Source organism: Artemia sp. Qi Xiang Cuo, chromosome 1 (assembly GCF_049724085.1).
Source record: "Artemia sp. Qi Xiang Cuo chromosome 1, ASM4972408v1, whole genome shotgun sequence".
In the NCBI taxonomy this organism is placed as follows: Eukaryota; Metazoa; Arthropoda; class Branchiopoda; order Anostraca; family Artemiidae; genus Artemia; species Artemia sp. Qi Xiang Cuo.
In genome coordinates this window covers 78,810,952-78,835,135 of record NC_142794.1, presented here as the reverse complement: position 1 = coordinate 78,835,135, position 24,184 = coordinate 78,810,952, and the positions used below count along the sequence as shown (strand labels likewise).

The window sequence follows — 24,184 nt, the reverse complement described above, 5'->3', positions numbered from 1 at the left end:
AAATAAAGGGTCAACTTGTTGACTGTAAGTGCAGGAAAATCATATAAACGTCTTGAATTAGGTGTGCATTTAAGAACTTTGGCAAGTTTGAGTTGAAGGGTTCCAAGCCTTGAATTACCAAGAAGTTTTCTCCAAACCTTTGTCTCAGATCTGAAGTTACTTAGTTTAGAATGTCCAACTTATGAGTTTGAAAAATGTCACTATTCTTGTTCAATTCTTGTCCAATCTCTTGCTCTGGCACCAATAGTGGTTTCAATGCAAAATTGAGGATATGTCTGCTTATAGCTACCAAACATCTTTGCTTTACTATTTTGATTGGATGCTGCTCATGTAAGCATTAGCCATCTTAAAGTGCTGCTCTTTGGATCAGATCTTAAGAACCTGCTGTCCAACTACCCAAAGCAAAGAGTAAATGCTGAAAAGAACTTGGTTTTTGGACTAGAATTTGCTAGATACAATATCTATTGGACCAAGGATACTGCCCATTATTATTATTATCATTTATTGAAAACCCCTCTTCATACAAAAAGGAAATGATATAAAAGAAGAGAAAGAAAAGAAAAATAAGTCAAAAGCAAAAGAGCACATACAACTATGATAGTGTAAATAGTGTAGAAGGAGTTGGTTTCAAGAATATTTTGAAATCTATTGGTTGTGTTTTTCAATAAGTTTAACAACACCTATAGTAGGATCTGCTTTAGAAGACTATTGATGAGCTTTGAAAAGTATGTCCTAATTGGATATTTCACTAGGTATTTTGCAAAATGGAATAAAGTGGAGTGGATTTTTAATTTATCAGCATTTGTAAGAATCTTCCATAAGGGTGAAGTGAAGAGGATCTGGGTAAGAGCAGCAGTATTGTACAGCCATGACAGATAACAACAATTAAAAAATGATGTGAAAATTGAATTTTTTTTTATAAATTACATTCTTTGCCCTGGTAGCTTTGAGGGGCATTGCAACTATAGAGGAATAATTGCTAGATCTTTTGACAATTTTAAACAAAATAGAATTTCCAAATTTTATGAGTGCTCATGGAGGCGTCCAAAAAGGCAAGATGGAGGGTTGGTTGCCCCCCATCACTCTTCAACATGCCTCAATATTCTCAAATGAATACCATCAGCTGTTCTTTAGATATTGTTCTTACATTCTTTTGGCAATAATCTTAATCATTTTGCATATAGTATGTGTGATTTTGTTCATATTGGCAAATGATTTGTTTTATGGTTGTTAGGTATTTGGTTTTAATTCGTATAATTATTGGCATTTATTAAATTTTATTCTTCTTTTAATTTTTTGGTTTTATCATTGGCTTTTTTTTTTTTTTTTACATTGACTTTCCACGTTTGTTTTGTTGATTTTTCTTCGGCACTTTCCTTGAATATATTATTTCGTTTTGCGCTGAAGAAGAGAGGCGGTTGTCCTCCCGAAATTTATCTTTGATCAGATACGTTTGGGAGATGAGCATGGAAGGAGGGCTGTTTATATTCCAATCACTTTTGGCTCTTTAGAAGGGCATTAGAACTTTCAATTTTCAATTGAATGAGCCTGTTTCAAAGTCTAAAACCACTCCTTCTCCATGAAAGGGACTCTCAGGGAAAAAACAGCAATAAAGAAGAACATGTTGAAACCTTATGGCTCTACTCTAGGTAATACTTGAGCTTTGTCTCTAATGTTGTGAAAACTAAGACGTTGAAGCCTTATAGCTTAACTCTAGGTAATGCTTGAGCTTTGCCTCTGGTGTGGTGGAAACTAAAGAAGAATCACCAAAATGTAAAATCCAGGAACAGATCAATATGGAGAGCACTATTACCAAAAGGCTAATGCTGTTGATATTCATATACAAAACAAAATTAGGAAATATAATTCAGGGTTGGAATTATTTTAAGCTCATCTAATCATCCATCCTTATTCAACCTGTTTAACTAGTACAGTGGTTCCCAACTTTTCTTAAATCCTGTACCCCTTAAAAAAAATGTTCATCATGGAGTACCAACTAAAAAAAAACAAACAAAAAAAAACACTGAAAACAATACTAAACCTAACTTAGATACGCTTTTTTTTTAACATAGTCTCAGATTAACCGAACATTTTCCATTGTTATTTTTTAAACTTTTATAAGCACTTATGAACAGAAAACTTAATACTTCCATGTAAACCTTGCCAAGAAATTGATTCTGCCATTAATGATTTTTTTTCATGTACTTTTATTGTAAAAACAAACTTTTGTACTAAAAATCATATCCTGCAATTTTTGTAATCTAAATTTAAAAATTGCCTTCTCTAAGCTCGGTTTTCAAACTTCTTGTGTTCTTCAAAATTGTGTAAAGGTACAGCCAAAGCTTTATGATTAAAATGTCTGTGCTTGCTGAAGACTGGCTTTTGAATTTTGGCTCTTTAGGTGGATATAAACAGTGGGCTAGCAAGAGTCTGATATCCTATTGCAGCGTTCTGGCACTTTTGGATTGATTCCAGCTCCATGATGAAATTCTAACTGATTTTAGTCTTTAAAACTAAGACCTATTGCCTCCCTTGAAATGTTTAGAATCTCTAAAGTGGTGAAAGAGTGCAAGTGGAGACAGCCCATACACTTTCAATACATTCATTAGTTACCCTCTTTCTCCAGCACACAACTAGAGATAGACCACCTCTGATCTGCAAAAAGCTTTATTTTTTGAAAAGTGATTCATTTGTATATTAAAAGTCCATCATCCTCTCTTGAAAGAAATCAAATACATCCACTCTGCTCAGGATAGAAAAGTTGCCAGTGAAGCATCAGTCAAACTTCTTAGTGAATGATTCAAGTTCTGAAGGTGACTTTGTGTAGCCTGGATTCAGTTGTGACTGATGAATGGTGAGTTTTGGCTTTGCTATCACAACAGAGATTCTCAAAGATTTCTCAAGGACTTACCAATTTTTGGACTTCTTTGGGAATAATTTTTAGTAGAAGAACAGTCAAAAGCAGGATCATTTGAATAAAAATTTTTCATTCCTGGAAAATTTAAATTAACAAGAAGCTTCAGGTCCGAATACTGCTGCAATAATTCTTTTCTGTTTTATCTAAGAGCGTTGCTTTAAAACAGTTAAGTTTGTTGTTAAAAGCTGCTCTAAAAGGAAATTGGTTTCCTCTGCAAAAAAAGAAATTATTTATATGTTTTTGAGGAAAAGTCAAGTCTGCTGGATGAAATTCCTTTCTTTTTTGCCACATATTTTGTACGTATTGTGTTGTTTTTAATGATAGGTTATGATTTTGAGTAATTGGTCTCTCTAAACTTCTCCCATATGATATTCTGGCTCCAACATTGCCCACATGCTTTTGCAAAAACCCATTTTTGAGGATTTAAATATCTTTTCTTTTCATTATTAAACGTAAGTGAGGGAGTTTAAAATTTTGATTTTATTCTTAATACTTTATTGCCATGATAAGTGTAGTCACTGGAATTTATGTCATCTCTTATGATAAATAGATTTTACTCTGTTTTAGGGTATGAAGTTATTGGAGTTTTTATGAAGAATTGGGACATGGCTGATGAAAAAGGCCATTGTACATTGACTGAAGATGCTGAAGATGCCTATAATGTCTGTAGAAAACTCAGTATTCCTTTTAAGGAAGTTTCTTTTGTTAAAGAGTATTGGAATGACGTTTTTCTGTAAGTTTGCTCTACTAATTTGTATATATATATATATATATATATATATATATATATATATATATATATATATATATATATATATATATATATATATATATATATATATATATATATATATATATATATATATATATATATATATATGTATATATATATATATATATGTATATATAAATATGTGATGTAGTCTTTCTAATGTCTCCCTTCTTAAGTTTGATTTTGACTGTTCAATATTTTGCCTAGGGATTATTTGTTCAGTATTTCTAATTTGGCTAATAGGCAGCTTTGCTTTGTTTTTGTTATTATATCTATTGCTTTTATGGGATTTGATTTTGTCATTTCCAATACCCACGTATCAATCCTAATCCAATTCTATATATGCATGTATATACAGTACTGGGAGCCTGGGCTTTGCCCAGGCCCTTGCACTCAGCTTGCGGCAGGCTTGAAGGATATATATTTGATTCTCTAATCTTTAATTGCATAATCTAAGAAATTCTGGGATGAAGTTAATTCCTCCTACCTGTTAATGCATCAAAGAATTATCCATTTTATAGGATTTGTTTTCTTCTCAGACTTGTTGTGATTCTCAATGTTGCTTCTCTTCTAACCATGAATTTCATTTACGATTCCATGTGGTCATCCCTGTGGCTTTTCTTGTAACTACAGATTTTGTTACCCATTATTTTCATTATAGATTCGCAGTAATGCTTGTTGTCACATGTCCTCTAGCTGCAGATCTCATTTACATTTGATTCTCGTGCATCATAACATCATACATTTTCTGATAATTTTTTGCTTTAGCTGTTTGGATTCATTGAAAATCGTTTTCAAAAAAAAAAAAATTATGCCTACATACATACATAAATAAATACACAGTTGATTGTTTAAAGAGAGTATATATATTCTTTAAAATGGGTGCCTGGAGAAATCTGGAGAAGGTAAGCAGGAAGGGAGTGCGAAAGCACAAGATGGCTGGTCCCATCCCCCCATTGTACTTCCTGGGTGAAGGGCCTTGAGACGGAGATCAGCATCGCCGGTTTGGATTTTAAGAGTTTAGTGCCCTATCCTTTACCTTATAGATAGATAGAACGATAGATACATTTTATTTTATAACAAGACAATATGCACACAACAATTCATGAAAAATAAAGAAATAACCAACAGAACAAATTACAAGGTACACATAAGTCTAATACATAACAAACAAATACTTAATGGTAATCGAGCGAGAAAATAATTGTAATTCTATATAATAATTAATTATATAAAGTTTTCCTTCTTTCTAAGCTTTTATCTATGTATTCATCAACACAAAATATTGTGGTTGGATTACTACTTTGTAAAATACCAGGCGCTTCCGGAGAAAATAGTCCAGACCTTCCCCCTCATCTTTACAAAGAGGACACATACTGATCTTCAGGATCAACTATCTTTTTGTCGAACACTTTCTGCCTGTTCTGGATTGGAAGGCAATTCGCTTTAAACTGAATCCATCGACATAAAATCATAGCCGGTAAATTAAATTTAAAATAAATTTCCTCGCCAAAACTAGGTTTAGCCTGATTATATTGTTTCAATGCTGTAGAATTTAACACCAACCCCTGCCAATACTGAATTTCCTGACCCTCTAAGATAAATTGTACATGACTTTTTAAATCTGCTGGTAGATCACGGGAACCAAGATCATCATTCCATAAGTGAGGTATTCCCACTATTTCTAGTAATGACTTAATTTGGGACGGCCACGACGTTTTCAAACAATAATTCAACATCAGATAATAAGCTGCTCTTACTAGTGTACCTTCATTACACCTAATGAGCTTCAACCAAAATCTAAGCATCACAATAGACCTACGTAGTTTTAACGAAAACAGGCCCATATCACCTTTCAGAATCTGTGAATGAGTTGTCAGATTTAACCAAAACAGTCTTTTATAATACTGGAGCTGGACGGACTCCAACTTCTGTGCCGCTTCTCCACCCCAAATCTCTGCTCCATACTCCATAACTGGTAAAACTTTTGTATTAAATATTCTTTTATGCATTTCTAGGTTTTTAATTCCCATTATCGTTGGGATTCTAAAAACTGCCGACGTGGCCACTTTGCCTCTATTAAAATGTTTCATCAACACGACTCTTTAAACTTCCATTTTCCGATAAAACAAATCCTAAATATTTTATTCTTTTACTTACATTCAGTTCCTTATTATTAAATTTAAATCTATAATTATCTTCACCACTTTCTTTCCTTTTTTTTAATAAAAATAACAACATATCTCTTTTCAATATTCAGCCTTAATTTTTTCCTCTGCAAATATTCTTCTATGAGACTCAGAAGCGTCTGCCGATCTTGCGGTGTACTAGCCACCAAAGCAATATGATCTGTAAATAATAAAAATGATAGTTTATGGGTTCCTAGACTAACTTTTGAAGCCCATCTATTATCTAGAAAATCAACAACATCACTAATAAAAATATTAAACAATTTAGGAGAAAGAGTGCTGCCCTGTTTTACTCCCAGCTTAATATTAAAAAGTATAGAAAACCTGTTACCAACTAACAAGATTCCACTTACACAAATATACATACTCACTATCAACCTCACAAACAAATGTGGGAGACCAATTCTAAACAGGGCATCCTTCAATAGCTGTCTGTTGACACTATCGAACGTCTTGTGGAGGTCCAGAAATCCCACATAAAGACAAGTTTTCCCTTTCCATTCTTATCAATTAATGCCTTTAAAATAAATGCTGTATCTACCGTCCCATACACTGTCCTAAAACCTCCTTGTTCTTCATGCATTATATTATTTTTATTGAACCATTTAGAAAGTCTAGTATCTAATATTTTCTCCATTACCTTACTTAAAGCAGGGACAAGCGCTATTAAACAATAAACTCATGCACCTTGGGGTTTCCTCTCTTAAAAAACGGCATAAGCAATGATCTCTTCCAATCACATGGCATTTGTCCAGAAGTTAACACCTTATTACAAAGAAAAACATTTATCAACACAAAAATTTAAGGAAAATTCTTAACTAACGTTATTGGTACACCATCAACACCTGCAGCCGAACCTCCTTTTAAATTCTTGAATACCAGCTTAATCTCATCATTATTCACCATCTCTGGGGTGTGTGCTACCTCTTGTATTTCTACACAATCATCTTCCAAGGTTTCTAGGTAATCAGACCATGAATTTGTGTCTGAAACAACCTGGTTATTTCCATTTCCACTATCCTTCCTTATATAACCCCAAAACTTCTGAAAATCTTTATTTCTAATATCATCTGCAATATCCAGTTTCTTCTTTTTCTCAAACTTTTTTTTTCTTTTTATTAATCTTTTATACTCTCTTCTTTTGTCTTTATATTTGGCCAATCTTAAACTTTGATCTTCAGCGCTATCACATTCTTTTAAACGACTCAATAAATATCACATTTTTTCTTTCATGAACTAACATTCCAGGTCAAAATATTGCTCATTCTTTCTTTCTTTTTTTTTGTCAGGTTACACACACGATTCTGCACAACTGCCCATTATTTCATTTAACTCCATAATTATTCCATGTATACCTTTTCAATCCTCTTCTAACGCTTTCAACTTGTTTGTTACATGCAACTTCTGAAGCTCCCTTTTAAATAGTTCAAAATCATTATCTGTTAAATCATTTCTAATTCGTTTTCCTAAGCCATCTGATCTAAGATCCATAGTACTTAAATTTCTAACTCGAGGACCACCGTCCTGAAACTGCCCAGTCTTCACCTCAAGCTTAAAAGCTCTATGATCAGATCCAACTAAATCTAGTCCGTCCATATTAAACGATTCAGGTGCTAATTGCGTATTAATAAGTGCATAATCCACAACACTTAGAGTTGGGCCCGAAAAGCAAGTAAACTCGCCCCTACCCTTATCATTTCCAAACCTTCCATTCGCAATCATCAGACCATGTTCCTCGGAAAGCGCCAGGAGCTTTCTTCCCCAAACATTTATTTTTCTCTTTTCATCCTCGTTACACCGCCGTATTCTGAAACAAATTGTGACCAAATCTCCCAAATCTGGGATTAATAAATCTGGAATCTCAACCTAAACACCGGTATAAGCATTAAAATCACCCATCAAAACGCACTCCAGACCACTATAACTTTCTTGTGTTAGCGACAATTCATCATCTAAAATTTCCCAAGTATTTTCTCGACTATACAAACTATTCTGTGAAGGGATATACACAACGGTTCTAGGCGTTTACACCCCCTGCGATTACCCCCCGGAAAATACCCTCCCCCTGGAAAATACCCCCCCCCCCCAGATAATCCCCCCTCTCCGTGGAAATTAAGGCTTTCCAAATTTGAGAATTTTATTTGAGTGTTATTTTTTTTATTTCCGTAGGAAGAACGAATTTTGGTACTTGTGCATTATGCGCCACTCACTCAAGTTTACGCTGTGTAAAATTCGAGAACATACCAGTTTTTTCGTTATTTTTTTTCGTTACTTTAGAAATGAATTTGGGCTATAGATTTGCATATAGGGGGAGGGGGGTAAAGTATAGCGGGTCTGCATGCAAAATGTGTTTGGTACAATGATTCCTCATATTAGATAGATGGATAGAGAAGTGTATTTTAAAGCCAAATATACGGCCATGAACATAGTAAAATAACAAATGAAAGGCACAAATAACATAAACTTTGATCAGCGATTATCGTAAAACACTTAAATGAAACACTAGATTGACCTAATAATAGCACTTAATGCTTAGAAAATCGGTCATTGAAAAAAAAAAAACACTTAATGCTTGGAAAAAAACCCTTAAATGAAACCTTACATTTACTTTATACTGGGATTTTTTTTTTTTTTTTTTTTTTTTTTTTTTTTTTTTAGTTAAAAAAAATCCAGATACCTCGCTATTCTTCTGTAATTTTTTAGTGGTAATACCTAGAAGGAATTGTTTTCTGACCTCAAACTGTCCAAATACTTTACCCCCCCCTCCCCTTATGTGCAAATATATAGCCCAAATTATATATTTCCTGTCTATTCTGTCACTTGTCTTTGTCTTGTCTCATTCATTTTATAGGATTTATTTTCTTTTGGTATTTTTTGTGATTCTCACTTTTGCTTCTCTTTAAACCACATATTTCATTTACGATTTGATGTATTCTTTATGATGCTGGCTGACACTTTTCTTCTAGCTGCAGATCTGTCTACGCTTCATTTTCCTGCATCATTACCTCTGACTTTTTACCATGCATTTTACTCTAGCTGCTCGGATTCATTCGAAACAATGTGTAATTTTGCTGATATCATAGTTATCAAAAAAAACTTCTTTTCCAGCTTTTTCCCAGTCGTCATGGTTTTGCTTTAATTCAGTGTTATATAATTCAGTAACAACCAGGAATGTCCCTGTTCAGAGTCATTTATCATCTTTTGTGAACTTGCACATGTCATAGATGCTAAATTTTTATTCCTCCTTCCTGTTTACTGACCATAAACTCACACAAGCTAAACTAAGGCATTTCAATATTCTATTGTAATTTTGCTTTGTCTTCTAACCACACTGAACTAACACATTGCTTTATTCTATTATAATTTTGCTTTGTCTTCTAACAGGATATTTCATTGTGCAACGTTTTTTGTGATTTTTGAACTCAACTCAATGTGATTTTTGGTGCTTCTTGTTCCATGTCTTCTTTTAGCTGTTCAGTGTCATTTGTCATCTTGTTTAATTTTGCAACCTTCATAGATACTAAAAACGATAAGACCATCCCTGGGGGAAAAATGATGAAATTTATGGTCTTGAAATGTATATAAGTATGACATTATTCCCATAATTTTTTTTCCCTCCAAAATTAAGACTCTAAACGATTTTTGTCGAACTCGTAATCAATCTTGATCTTTTTTCAGGCCAGAAAATCTCAGAGTGCTAATTTTTTAAAATACGATATGGAGCCGTTTTCAAGAAAAATTTATACATAAATAAATGAGTGCATATACAGTTGCTTGTTAAAAGGTATAGTACCAGCCACGGCACGGATACGTGACAGGCTTGTATATATTGATTCTCGTTGTCGCTCTTTTTCTAATGGCAGACAATTTGAACTTCTTCTTTATATCATGGCGTCTCCATCGGTTCGATACAACCACCTTGGCAAAAATACGAATTCTTTCTTTAAGTTGTGACTAATTTAGATTGTTTTTGTGGCCAGAAATGTCAAAATGCCTATTTTGTCTAAAGACAGAACTATATAGCCGATTTCAAGGCCGGCCATGGCACTCAGAAAACGGCAGGCTTATATATATTGGTTCTCGTTGCTGCTTGGCTTTTAACGATTTCGAGGCCGGCCCCGGTACTCAGCACACGGCAGGCTTGTATATATTGGTTCTCGTTGTTGCATATCTTCTAACGATTTCGAGGCCGGCCCCGGCACTCAGCTCGCGGCAGGCTTGTATATATTGGTTCTTGTTGTCACTTGTCTTCTAAATGCAGATAATGTGAACTTCTTCTTGATGTTATGGTGTCACGTCTGGTTCGATGCTACCAGCATGGGAAAAAAATACTAAGAATGCATATAATTCTAACAAAAAAGTGTGTTAAATAAATACACATTTGTTCGTTTAAAGGGAGTATATATATTCGTTATTTTTCCGATTTAGGTCATGAGGTGTCGAATAAGCAATAACGATTGAGTTTGAAAAGTCTGGCGTGAATTCAGTTCCCTTTTCCTGTTAATGCATCATAGAATTATCCATTTTATAGGTTTTGTTTTCTTCTGGGAGTCATTTTGATTCTCATCGTTGCTTCTCTTCTATTCTAACCACAGATTTTATTTACGATTTCATGTATTCGTTGTGATACTGTTTGTCAAAAATCTTCTAGCCGCAGATCTCGTTTGTGCTTCATTTTTGGGCATCAGTACCTTCGGCTTTTTTCCATGCCTTTTGCTTTAGCTGTTCAAATTCATTCAAAATTATGTGTTCTGATCCTATGACCTCTGAAATATCCAAAATAAGCATTCGCATAATCATCGTTTTATTCTTTAGTTCCAAGTAACAGGATGGCAAATGAGCAATTTCAGTTGGATTAAGAAGTTATGTTGTGAATTCAATTCCTCCTTCCTGCATATCCTTTATAGACGCTAAAATAAAACATTCTTTATTCAATCATAATTGTTTGAAATATCTAAACTCCACATTAGTATAACTATCGTGTTATTCTTTAGTTTTGTAGATACGTCATATTCTTATTTGGTTAGCATTCTTATATTTACATGTTATTCTTAGCCTCATCGATACTAAAAACGATACGACCATTGGGCGGAAATGATGTAATTTATGCTCTTGAAATGTGGTCATAAATATGACATGTCTTATATGGCTCTAGGTGTTTACCCCCCCCCTCCCGGAAAATTCCCCCTCCCCCCTCCCTCCGAGGAAAATACCCCACCCCCGTGGAAAATAAGTACCAAAATTCCTTCCCCTACGGAAAAAACTAATAAATTCCTCAATTTTGGAAAGCCTTATTTTTTATGGGGAAGGGGGGGGTATTTTCTGCGGGGAGGGGGGAGTAAACGCCGGCCACCGTCTTATAGGATTTTTTATTCAGAATTAAGGCTAAACGAATTTTCTCAGACTCCTAACCTATCTAGATTGTTTTTTTTTTCAGGCCAGAGGATCTAAGGGTGCCAGTTAAAAAAAAAAAAAAAAAAAAAAAAAAAAAAAAAAAAAAAAAAAATATGGAGCTGTTTTCGAAAAAAAATTTATAACTAAATAAATACACAATTTATGCTCGTTTAAAAATATAAGTACAAGAATACCGGCGGCTTCGCCGCCGGTCCTTGGCACGTCTACGCGGCAGGCTTTTATATATTGATTATCATTGTCCCTCGTCTTCTAATCGAGGCTGTTGTCTCAGTGAATCAGTAGGTTGATTTACATCATCCTCGAGTTCTCGCATTTTCATGTAACCTTTGGCATAGTTGTTTTTGTCTCGCAATATTTCTTCTAAGAGATCCATTGGGTTACGAGAGATCCATACTTTAAAGGATGTGCGAGGCGTTCTCCAACATCTTTATTGGGTCTAAAAGACACATTTGGCTCTATTAAGGTGGTTCAAAATTACTTTCAGGGTTTTGTGATGGATGTGGTGCTAAATTGATTTTGTAATAAAGTTGTCCAGCTACTTTGAAGCTGAAAACATTACTGCTATTGAGGGTTTGATCATCGCTTACGTTGAATGAAGCTAAAGCAAAACATGAGCTCAAGTTTTGGATTTGTTTGTTGAGCTTTTTAGAGAGCAAGTGACATCCTATAAAAGGCTGAACCAATTCATTTGGGAGTTCTGGAAGTGGCAGTGCAATTCAATTCAACCAAGAAAGCAGTAACTGTCCAATGAATCACCTTTGTTGGATATTCTTTACTCGGAAACATGGAGGACTCCACAGTGAATACATACAACCTTGGAGGGTCGCTGTCACTTGTAGTTCTTGCTGCTGCTTATCTTTTAACCGCATATGTCTTTGTCCTCTTTGTCGCATATCTTCTAACCCAATTGTCGTTTTCGCAAGTATTTTAACCATATATTTCTTTGTTCTTCATTTTTGTTTACATTTCTTCAGACATTTTTTTAATACCCTTTACATTAGCTGCTCAGATTAGTTTTGTCACATTTGATGGTCTAGTTTGTTCATTTTCAACCGTGAATTTATATTTTTCAGGTCGTCCTCTTGATCTTGTCTCATTTGGTGGTCCAGTTTGTTTATTTTGATGAATTGTTAATTTACATTCTTGTCCTCTAGGTGTTTTGAAACTACTTAAAACGGCTTTTTTTTTCTTTAATTCTATTTTTAATTCGTTCTGATCCTCTTAATGTATATATTTTTTCTTGAAAACGGCTCTACATCTTTTTGGAAAATTGACCTTCTGGGATTTTCTGGCCTTAAAAATCGATCTATATAGGTTAGGGATTTGAGAAAGTTCGTAAAGAGACTTAATGTTTGGAAAAAATCCCGTGAGTGGCGTTATATATATGAGCACATTACTTGAGCTTACATACGCCATTTTTGCCTCAGGAATGGCTTTACCGTTATTAGTGTCTAAGACGCAGAAAAAATTACGCAAGAAACGAAGCCAAGTGAAAAATACCAAGTGTAATGAGTCTGTTTGCAAAAGGTGTTTTCATCAGTTTCATAATACCCAAAGGACAAACCAAACCATGAAGAACAGGTAAATATACGGTTTGGATACTTGCGATAACGACTAGTACAATGAGTCAAAATTGAAAGTGACAAGAAAAGATATATGCATTTGGGAGATAAGTGACAGCGAGAATTAAAACGAGTCAAAAACAAAAGTGAAGAACAAAGAAATATGTGATTATATGACAAGTTATGTCAAAAATGGAGTGACAAACAAAAAATTGTGCTGTTAGAAGACAAGCGACAGCAAAAATAAGAACGATTCAAAAATGAAAGTGAAGAAGAAAGAAAGATTACGTTAGAAGAACAAAGCCATCACAATCTTTAACGCCAATAAAATTTGGCGCAGGCTGCCGCTTGTGCCACAAATTGCAACAAAAGGCTACAGTGACTGCTGTTTTTCATTTTTGTCAAGTGTAACAGAAACGCAGGGACCGGATTTAACAGAGTAAACCATAATGTATGACAACTAACAACAATATCCCGTTATGCAGAATAGTGCAAATCTGTTAATGTTTGAAGGTGCCTCTATCTCATAGTTTAGAGGTTGTTAACTGACCTAATTGAATGGTCATATAAAAATTGCGTATATAAACAGTGTAAACTTTAGTGTAGGATCTGATTATTTTTTTTTCTGGCATATGTGTTGCTAGGAAAAAGAAAACAGTTCATAATCAAATTTTCAGTTTTCAGTTTTTTCACATACTTTCCTTATATTCTCTTAATGAAGGTTTCTTTGAGTTAGGAGAGAATTTCAAGCCTGTTAATGTTTGAAGGTACCTCAACTCTAGGCTTTAGTGACGAATCACTGACCTATTTAAATGGTTGTATAAAAAGGTCATATATGAACACAGTGTAAACTTTGAGGTAGGATCTGCAATTCTTTTCTGAAATCAGCTGTTCATAATCAAATTTTCAGAGTTTTCTGTATTTGAAGATACTTTTTTCAGATTCTGTTAAGGGAAATTTCTCGGACTGTGTGAGACTCATGAGGGGGACGGACTCCAAACCGTATAATATTTGAGAGTTCCTCTACCTCTTAGTTTAGAGGCTAATCACTGACCTAGTTGGTTAGTTGTATAAAAAGGTCACATACGAGCAGAGTTAAAAGGGTAGGATCAGGATAAGATCTGAAAAGCTTTTCTTGTTTGAAGGTACCCAGAAAAAAAGAGAAAGGAAAACAATTATTATTAAATTTTCAGAATTTTTGTTTTTCTGCATATTTTTCTCAGATTCTTTTGAGGGCGGCTTTTTTAACTATCTCAGACTCTTAGGGTGAGGGGAATCCAGATGATAATCAAAATTTTGTGCTCAATTGACCTTCTAGTTTTATTTTTCTGACTTATTTTCTTCTTTCTAGCAATTTCATTAAGGAATATCAGGCAGGCTGGACACCAAATCCCGATGTTTTGTGCAATAAAAGGATCAAATTCAAGGCTTTTTTTGAGCACTGCCAAGATAAAATCGGTTTTGATGCCGTGGCCACAGGGCACTATGCTAAAACTTCTTTTGGCGAAGAATTAGAAACTTTTGATGCTTCAAAGGGTACCAACAACTTATTGTTTTTTAAATAGAATCTCGCTTTTAGCAAAGACTTATTGTATAATAAGTAGTAATGTATCCGTGAATACTACTACTGCTAACAGCTCAAGCCCCCGGAGGCCAATCTATCCTAATCTATTCAAAGCCACTCTTTACGCCCTCCCAGGAAGTTCCCATTTCTCTTAAATCTTTCCTTGCGACATCCTCCCGTCCCAACCAAGGAAAAACTGTTTTCTGTTTAGCCCTAGACGGTTGGCTGAAAAGAGCAGTCTTTGGTAATCTGTCCTCCTTCATCTGTAGAACGTGCCCAAGCCATCTCAAACTTTCTTTCATTATAGCCCTAGAAAGCGGAATTGAACCACACTTTTCGTACAGCCTACTGTTTTGAATTTCCCATTAAATACGGCTTGAGAGTGTATAGTCTCAAACCAAAGGCAATTTAAAGAAATATTTTGAGCTAAATGTGGCTGAACTTTTCAGGAAACTAATAAGCTTATACTAAGCCTTCCTAAACATTGGAAGGATTATCAATACCATGTGATCCGTACCTATGTCAAAAGTTTGATTTCTATATATTACATAGAAATAATTTCACCACTGTTAATTGCTACCAATTATTTCTATCATGATGAATCTCCTACACAATTCAAAAGGAGCTATGTGTCGTTTATTCACTATAGTTTATTTATTAATTTGTTTATTTAATTAGTAATTTATTTGTTTATTTGGCATTAATGTCACATATATGACCTATAATTATGGCATTTTAGTCAAAAAGCTACATGTGACAAAGATTTACACTCCATTCCCTTAAGCAGATCAAGCTCTACTGACTGATTCAATTCATTTTCTTGTTTCGTGCTTGGCTCTTAAGATGTTTAAATATTTCTCATCTTTCCCGAGTTTATTTTTTTTCTCATTCGCAGAAATTCGTAGTTAGAATTTCTTAGGTGATGAAAGAAAAATCAACTTTCCAGACAATTACTTACTTACTTACTTAATCCTCATGCCGGGGTGGCGTTGAGAGCGTCTTCAGTCTTCTCCACATGGGACAGTCTGCAGCAAGGGCCTCTGCATCAGACAGCAAATTTCCAGCTGGGTCCAGGAAATTCCTGAGACTATCCCTCCACTGGAACTTGGGTCTTCCTCTGGGACGCTTCCAGCCACTACTGGATGGTAATAAGTAATTATTAACTGTAAAAAGAGAAACCAACATTGACAAGCAGTAAAAAAATATTTTTTCTGCTGTAAAATTTCTCCTTGTAAGATGCTGCCTTTTGAATCACCTGTTTGAAGCATCAAGTACTGTTCTCCAAACTTTAAGGACTCAAAAACTTCTAGCTTCAAGGACAGCTCCAAACGGGAAGGGTAGAGACAATGTATTGGAACACAGAAATACAAAGCAAAAAAGTTTTAATTTGACAGACAATCTAAAAGAGCAAGAAAGAAGAACTAGCTGTCAAGTGAGGCCTGAGACCTATTTTTCAAATAGGTTACTTAACTGTGAATTTACTAAACTCTCGCTTTGTTCAATTTTAATCAGTTTTTATTTGCATTTCAACTTCACTTTGAATTGTGCTCTGAATTTGTTTCAACCAACAATTTCAAAGGAAAAGGAAACAAAATGACTAGCTAGTAGAAGTAAATGTCAAAAATTCATCCTTAGCTCCAACTAGGCGTCTTTTCAAGAGTGCCCACCAGGAGCTTTTCCCAGGTGGAGGGGCAAGTTCTACCAAAACTTTCGATTTTACTATTACATAAATTGTTTTTTCTCATTCTCCTCTTTTGATTGGCCGACATTTTAACTGTCTTCGTGTTTCTCAAGGGGATGGGGCATCGTCTTTTGCCCTCTGGCATTTCCTGATAGCACCTAAGGTCTTCACTGTGCTAAAGGAGAATAATATTAACGTTCTTCATAAACTGGAATTATTTTCCATTAAAATCACTGATTTGTGCTGCAGAAGTTCTAAACGAGTAAAAACACAAATATGTTTTAAGTATGGTTAAGTGTTTTACCAAAAGTTCTTACGACAGTCGCCAATTGCCAGTTTGTAGAAGTGCTAGTACACTACATTTATGTATTTGTTTTTATATTTTCTTAAAAAAAAAAAACAACCTTTTGAAAATTTCTTTTCTTAAGTTTTTATAATTTTATGCCTTCCAGCCCACTATGTCACTTAGTATTTTACTTTGTATATATCTAGGTTGAAAAGTGTTGGTTTGAATTTTAGTGCTAACTAATTTACCACTCGGCTTATAATAAAACCTCAGGAAAGATGAGAATACAAGCAACGCCAAAAGGGTGACTGAATAAAAAATTCAAGATTAAATGGCTATTTAGAATTTCAAAAGGGAATTCATTTTATATATGTTTTTTTTGAACGCTAAACACTTACCAGGTGTGGTATAATCTATGATCCTATTAAGCGGCGGAATGTGATTTTGTGGAAAAAATAGTACCAAAGATTGGAATTAATAAGTTCACAGTAAATGGAACTTGACAATTTTTTGCTGTACTACTATTAAGGGCAAATTTCTGTGAATATGCCCCTTGATTTCAACTGCCTCCGTGGAAATTTGCACGAGACCTCTAATGGAGTTAATAATGGAGATTTTATCAAACAAAAATGATGTGATGTGGATTATCATAGACATGTTTAGCCAAGACAGAATCAGAACTCTCGGTCCTTTGGCGTAGCTTCTTGGCTTTTTTTTTTTTTGAAGATTTGTGTTCAAATGGCCTCTCTTCTAAGGATTGGATCGGATCCTTCAGGGAACCGGCTGAGGCACTCACCTTTTTATCACTTTTTCATGCTAAGTCACTTCTGACTCTTTTCACAAACTCTTGAAGCAAGAACTGGGTACAGCACTGCTCTCTGGGTTCCACTCTGAATTTTCAGTCTCATTTTGGTCTATCTTACAGCATTTACTGGCAAGCTGCTGCCCAGATTAACCGATGATATATTTAAAAATAAAACCCTTCTAGCTTAAAAATTGTCTGTAATTTTAATTGGAGAAACATACTGGAGAAACAATCAGATTTCAAAAGAGAGACCCATTTGGGTCTCCAAAAATTGCGTTTCCTTGTCACCCTTGATTTTTAATTCAGCATATTCAATTATTTACTACCCAATTAGTTGTTACATTCATTTGGTGACTAGTCGTAGGCAGTACGGTATGAAATGTAAAGTATGAAGCTTACAAAAGCTAAAGTTTTGTGGAGAAAAAAGTTGACGCACCAGGGAAAGAAGGAGGGGGTCCAGTGCCCCCCCCCCAAACAAAAAAAAACTGTTATTACACATCTTGCTTGCTTCAGATATTCTACCATTGAAGTATAAAACTAAACAAAATATTCGCTAAGTGAAGACAAATCCAATTTCTTCCACCGGAATTACTTACGATTGAAGCACTTGGCCTTGGATACGGAATTCTTCGTATTATCCACCCACCATTTTGTTATTAGCATCATTGAAAATGCCTCATCCCCCTCCCTGCCCTTTTTAATTGGGTCTGGTGGAAAACTCCCTGCCCTTTTAATTATAGTCATACGGAAAACTTCTATATTTAAAAATGAAATAAATTCTATTTAAAAGAGCTTATACTTTTTTTTTCTCTCAACATTTTAAGAAATTCTATTAAGTTTTAAAGTTATTTCTCTGATAGTATAAAAGCACTTTTGAGCTTTTGAGTTTTGTCATCATGTAGATAAAAAAAACATGTTTGTTTTCATCTCCCTGCCCTTTTGAATTGGGTCTAGTGTATAGTCATATGGAAAACTTTTATATTTAAAAATGAAGAGAGCTTATACTTTTTTTTCTCTTAACATTTTAAGAGATTCTATTAACTTTTAAAGTTATTCTTCTGATAGTATACAAGCACTTTTGAGCTTTTGAGTTTTGTCATCATGTAAATTAAAAAAAAAAATGGTGGTTTTGAAGTTACTTTAATTTTAGGAGTTCGACTTTTGAAGTCTTTTGACCAATCAAAGGATCAGACATTTTTCTTGTCACAGATACCCCAAGACGCCCTTCAGTTCACAATGTTTCCTGTTGGTGGAATGACTAAGAATATTGTTAAAGAAATAGCAAACTCTGCAGGATTTAGCAAGATTTCCCAGAAAAAAGAAAGCACTGGAATATGTTTTGTTGGCAAAAGGCACTTTCAGGATTTTATTGCAGATGTAATTTATATCCATTTTTTTTCGCTTTTTTTGTTTGAGTATTTCTTGTGTTATTGCTCTGCCTTTGCGTTGAACGTGAGAGAAACAAAGGAATTTCACTTCTTAATGTTAGAGTTTGTAGCTCTGAAATTTGTAACACCGAGAACACGAGAAATATAATCAGGTTCTACTCTTCAAAGTTCTTTGCACTAACTAATATTTGTTCACATAATATGCATAATACAGACTTAGTAGTGAAGTCTTTTACCAGTGTTTGATAACTCTTGTAAGTCTCATCAAAATTCCACTGTGCAAGTTGATGTGTTTTTTTTTTTTTTTTTTTTTTTTTTTTTTTTTTTTTTTTTTGACGAAAATTGCTACAGTTGTTTACTGTAAGGTTGGAAGTAATTCCGTAAAAATCCTGGAGGGGGGCAACTTTGGAATTGATTTTTCAAACTCAAGTGATAATGAGCAGTTTCATATCAAAAATAAAAACAAACAAACATAGAGATTTTTCACTTCAAATTTACAAATTTTTTCACTGCACGATTGACGTTAAGCTTCTTCACCTTTTTGGGCGGGGTAATAATGACCAAAAGGTTACTTAGTCTGTCATCTGCCATAGACGTGTGAAGATATGTTTTTGTGCGTTTCATACAAGAAAAGAATCGTTCGTTTGATGCTAGGAAGTGATAAAATTAGGTCAAACGCATTAAGGACGGTCATAAGCCCTGTTTACTTTTGTTAAAATAAACAGAGCGTCTTGGTTGCTGAACTCTGACACTTCTCTTTATAACAGTTAATACAATCGTTTCCCAGTTGTCATCTGACCTCAGCAGCTGCAGATGCTCCTCAAGAGAATTCAAAAAATCTTTCACTTCCAGATACATGAAAGAATCAGACTGCAGTTGTTTTGAGGCACAATCAGTTGGACCAAGCATCTTAGTCATCGTCTCAAAAATTAGCAGAAACTCGGTGTCTAAAGCAGTGAGCAACCCGAATGCTTTTCTTCTGTCGTCTGCTGTTCCTTCGCCTGATACGGCCAGCAAAGTGTCCATGATCGCTCTTAGTCTTAAAGCAATTGTCTCTGCAGAATTATACCAATAATATCACTTTGTTTCGACGTTCCGCCCTAGTTCTAACGGTTTTTCACCACACTTTTGCTGGACCTTGACAAATAGTTCATTACGCGGCCCGCTTCTTGGCAGGAATACGTAGATGGCTTGACAAGTTGAGAAAAAAGTCTCTGACGTTAAGCTAGTCAGTAATGGACTGAACTAGTACTAGGTTCAAGCAATGGGCACGACAATGAATGTACCTTGCTTGTGGTGCAAATTCCTTCACCAAAGCTTGAGCTCCATTTCAGGCTCCAGTCATGCCGCTGGCTTCCGTCAAAATATTATAATACTTGGCTACACAGTTCTCCCAAGCTAGATCGTGTTTCTTGATTAAAGCCCGAATGGTGGAAGCGAGGCTGCTTGTATTAAGCTTTTCGAAGTATACGCTGTTGAGTGACTCTTTACACACTTCCTCTACACACACTCGACCTTTGGTAAAGGGGTAGCTTGGCAGTTTAGGCCAAAAAGTGGCATCAGTTCTGCCCAATGAAAGGTCCACCTCTGGAGTCGAAGCTGGTAGCCAAGACAGTATCTGTTGTCATCGAGACAGTTGAAACGCTTGGGGCTGCTTAGTCCTAAAAAAAAGAAGTCAAATAATTTATCAAACCATTGAGCGCTTTTTACTGTGCTGTGGAGCAACACTACAGGTATCGTAATTATTTTTTTCTCGTGATCAACGGTCTATAGCTTGGAACAGTAAGAAAAAAAAAACCTTTAAAAACAAAGACAAAAATTCCTGGGGAGCTGCGCAAAATTTCCAGTAGTTTAATCAGAAAGTAATAAAAATCATTTTTTCCTCTTCTACTAAAAACGTTCTATTGTGACAAAAAGAAGCTGTCCTAGCTCCGAAAGTAAACTTCTTAGAGATCAGGTAATGTTGGAATCATGTAAAACATTATCTCTTCGAGAACTTGGGATCTAAATTTTCTATCTCTTCTAGATTTCCGAGAAATAACTGGAAAAGTCGCCACTTTCAATTTTTTTTTTTTTACTTTTTTTCTTCGATTTTCGATTTTAAAGCCTATTGTATTTTTATTTTATCAACTAATACTATGAAAAGTAAACAAAAAGACCTGAACTCTGTAATATACGAAAATGCATCCTAGAATTAGAAATAATTTCTAAAGTTGGTTCCTCGCATCAGTTCTCTTTGACCATCTAGAGGTATTATTTTTTTCTTGAAAAGATTTTTTTTAAGACACATAGAAAGTCTTGTTATTCTAACAACTGGCTTGCATTAGTTTTCCCGAAATAAAATTTCTTTTGTGCTTTTTTCCATTTTGAAATTTTGGTTTTGCGAATTTGTACATTTTGTCTAAGTAAAGCGTTGTTGCTTCGAACGTATCTTTGTAGCTCCCAGATGAGCTCTTCTACAGTTTTGGGAAATAATATCGGAAATCCTGATTTCGAAATACTCATTTCTGATTTTTTGGGTAATATTTTGACTTTAGTGCAAATAATATTTTATCCAAATATTTTATCTTATGAAAAGAAAGCAATGAAAAGAATGAACTCTTCAATATGAGAAAATGAAGCATACAATTAAAAATAAATTCTTTAGTTGTCATAGCTTACACCTAGAAATAATTTATCGAGTTGTCATCCTGCATCTACTGTCTTTGGCATCCCAGAAGTAAGCTTTTTCTGGACATACTAGAATTTTTCTGACAACGGAAATAGAAGAGCATTTAATAGTACAATGAAAACTAAGCAAGACGTAATGAACTTTGCTATATGCTAAATTGCTTCGCTAAGTTATAAATAACAATTTCTGAATTTGTCATTTTGCACCGGTTTTCTCTGACTTACTAGAGCTGACATTTTTTCTAGATAAGCTGTATTTTTTTTTCAGTCCCGATACACAGTTGTTCATCTCCTAAGAACAGGAGTTTACATTAGTTTTCTCGAAATCAGAGATTTTTTTCTATTTCGGTATTCTGATGTTGCAAATTTGCTACATTTTGTTAAAGTAAAAAATATAGCTTTGAAGAATAACCTTTTAAAGACCAAGTTCAGCAAAAATTCCATACCTGGAAAATTTCTGAAAGAGAACATCAGAAATTCTGATTTCGGAAAATCAAGTTATGATTTTTCTTTGTTTTTTTTCAAAACTGTCAATTTTAATGTTTATTATATTTTCGAGTAATACTGAGGAAAGTAAACAGGAAGACGTGAGCTCCTCTTTATGCAAAAATGAAGCGTACATTCTAAAATAATTTCCAAGGTTGTCATCGCACATCAATGGATAAAATGGCATAATTACAAAATTAAGTCTGCCTGTCTGACAACCGCGCCTCGAATTCTGGCGCTTCTAAACATGCAATGGAACATACAAGTTTGTATCTCGTCAGACTAAGACGCATGTTTGGCTCCAAAACTATGACCCTGGGTCAAACGTGTTCCAACATTTCGCCATGTCTTGGCACCGAAGGTCTAGTTCCATTCGTTTTCCTGTTTTACATATCAGCGTTAAAAGACAATTCATAGCGTTGCTGCAGTTTTGCAGATTCCTACCAGAAAAGGTTTTTTTGTCTCCGGTTTTATATTTAACTTCTTTAAACGGCAAATCTCGTATGCGTTTTACGGCACTGAAACACGCTCCCTACTTGTTTTTTGTCGAAGAAAACAAAAAACAAAACACTTCAGTACCGTAAAAGTGGTACAGAAGGTGCTGTCTTACGGTGGTCAAAACAAGGCTTTATCAATCAGAATTTAGTATTTACTTATCTTTGAACAGACACCGTCTTCCTCGGCCCAGAAGCTTTTGCTACTTCGCTGCTTGTCTTAAAAAAAAAATCGGATATTTTTGCTCATCTTCGTTTAAATTGATGCAACACCAAGGGGTATACTGCACTAGGGCCTCATCCGGAAATTCGGTCTGGGGTGGGGCTAGACTGCAACAAAATTGAATGTCAATTAATAGATATGATTTTATTCATCATTACCTAACCATAATTCTTTGGCCTAATACTGATCAAGAATTAGGTTTGGTTTGAAATTTCAGACAAAACCTAAACATTAATCTCCCAAACAGCTTGTTTCTTCAATTGAGTCTACTGAGGCCGTAATGGGTTCAAACGTTGGCCTTGGCCGAATGGTGCGGGCAGGTTAGAATACTGTCATTAACACAGGCAGATTCGGTGGTCTTACAAGTAGTTTGTTGAACACTTCCTATTGGAAGTTTCTTGAAGTGTCTTCGAAGTGCTCCCTAGAGGGTGACCAGACATAAAGCCGAAAAACTAAAACGTAAAAAACAAGTTTTTTTTAACTGAATGTAAGGAGTTAAATTTTAATTTAAAGCAAACATAAATTATTATATAATTAATATATTATATTTTATATTATAATTAATATAATTAATATAAATTATTATATAATTAATATATTATATTTTATATTATAATTAATATAAATTATTATATTAATTTATAATTAATATCATATATTATTATATAATAAATTATTATATAAATTATCCTTCCTTAATCCTCGCTCCTTTTGCTAAAGTTTGACTTTTTGCCATAATTCTCTAAGAAAGACTGCTCCAACATAAGGGCCGTGTAGCTTCAAGGAGAAGTATTTGTATTAACTTTAAAACTTCAGCGTAAAGAGTTAGGGCTGAGGAAGGGGTAGTGCCCCTTTTACATGGAATAATTTCATTTCGTTTTAAGTTTTAAGGGGGCTCCTTACTAGCAGTTGATTTTTTTTTCATCTAGCAGCGATTCGAACGTGTGTCGCAATTTCTTTGTCAGCATGAATTAGGAAAATTATCTTAGAACATTTATAAAATAGCTATTATCCTCCCTTGTAATTTATATATAATATGTGACCCTCCCTGCCTAGGCTCAGTTTTTTAAATGAGAAAAACTGAAGTTTTGAAATAGCTAAAAAGTAAACAATAATTATAAACTAGAATAAAAATTTCGGAACAACAATGACAGAAAAACAATAAAAGCATCATCAACTAGATGCTAAACAAGAATTTTATCCAATGATATGCTATATTTCCTGGTACTTTTATCGCGGTCTGACCAAAAGAACAATTTTATATAGTTTACTTGGCATAACAAACTAATTGACAAATTATTTGCATGTGAGATTATATAGAACAGTCGAACCTACTCTAAAGGTGTGAAAACGGTTGTTTTAATGCGGAAATCAATTGGAATATTGCTATATTAATGAGAGAAAGTAATCTATTCAAGAGTATTATGCGCATGTCATATCGCTAATAAAGTTTCAAGGCTTTTGTGTTCCCATAATACAATAAAGGAAAAGGTATACAAAAGAAAATTGACCTGTTCCTTTTTATACTTGAATTTTGTAGATCTTTCTTAGTTTTGACGAGATTTCCGAAGACGCTAAATTTTGGCTGGGGGGGGGAGTGGAGACTGGTGGACAGATGCCTGTAAAGCTTTCCTAGGCTGTTCGGATATGTCGCTATAGCTTTCCAACATATTCTGAAGTTATGCTTACATTTAATGTTATTTCGCCTGGTTAGCTGTCATCTAGTTTGATC

The 24,184-nt window shown here is 34.5% G+C and overlaps 1 protein-coding gene across 1 annotated transcript in view; it reads left to right on the top strand.

The window, feature by feature from the left end:
- The window catches only part of LOC148956754 (mitochondrial tRNA-specific 2-thiouridylase 1), a 67,253-nt gene that overhangs the window by 9,121 nt on the left and 33,948 nt on the right, over positions 1-24,184 (top strand). Inside the window, exons 2-4 of the mRNA XM_089096263.1 lie at positions 3,485-3,650; positions 14,207-14,391; positions 18,342-18,568. Of these exons, the coding sequence (XP_088952389.1) occupies positions 3,485-3,650; positions 14,207-14,391; positions 18,342-18,568 (578 nt within the window). The remainder of the gene's footprint in view (positions 1-3,484; positions 3,651-14,206; positions 14,392-18,341; positions 18,569-24,184) is intronic.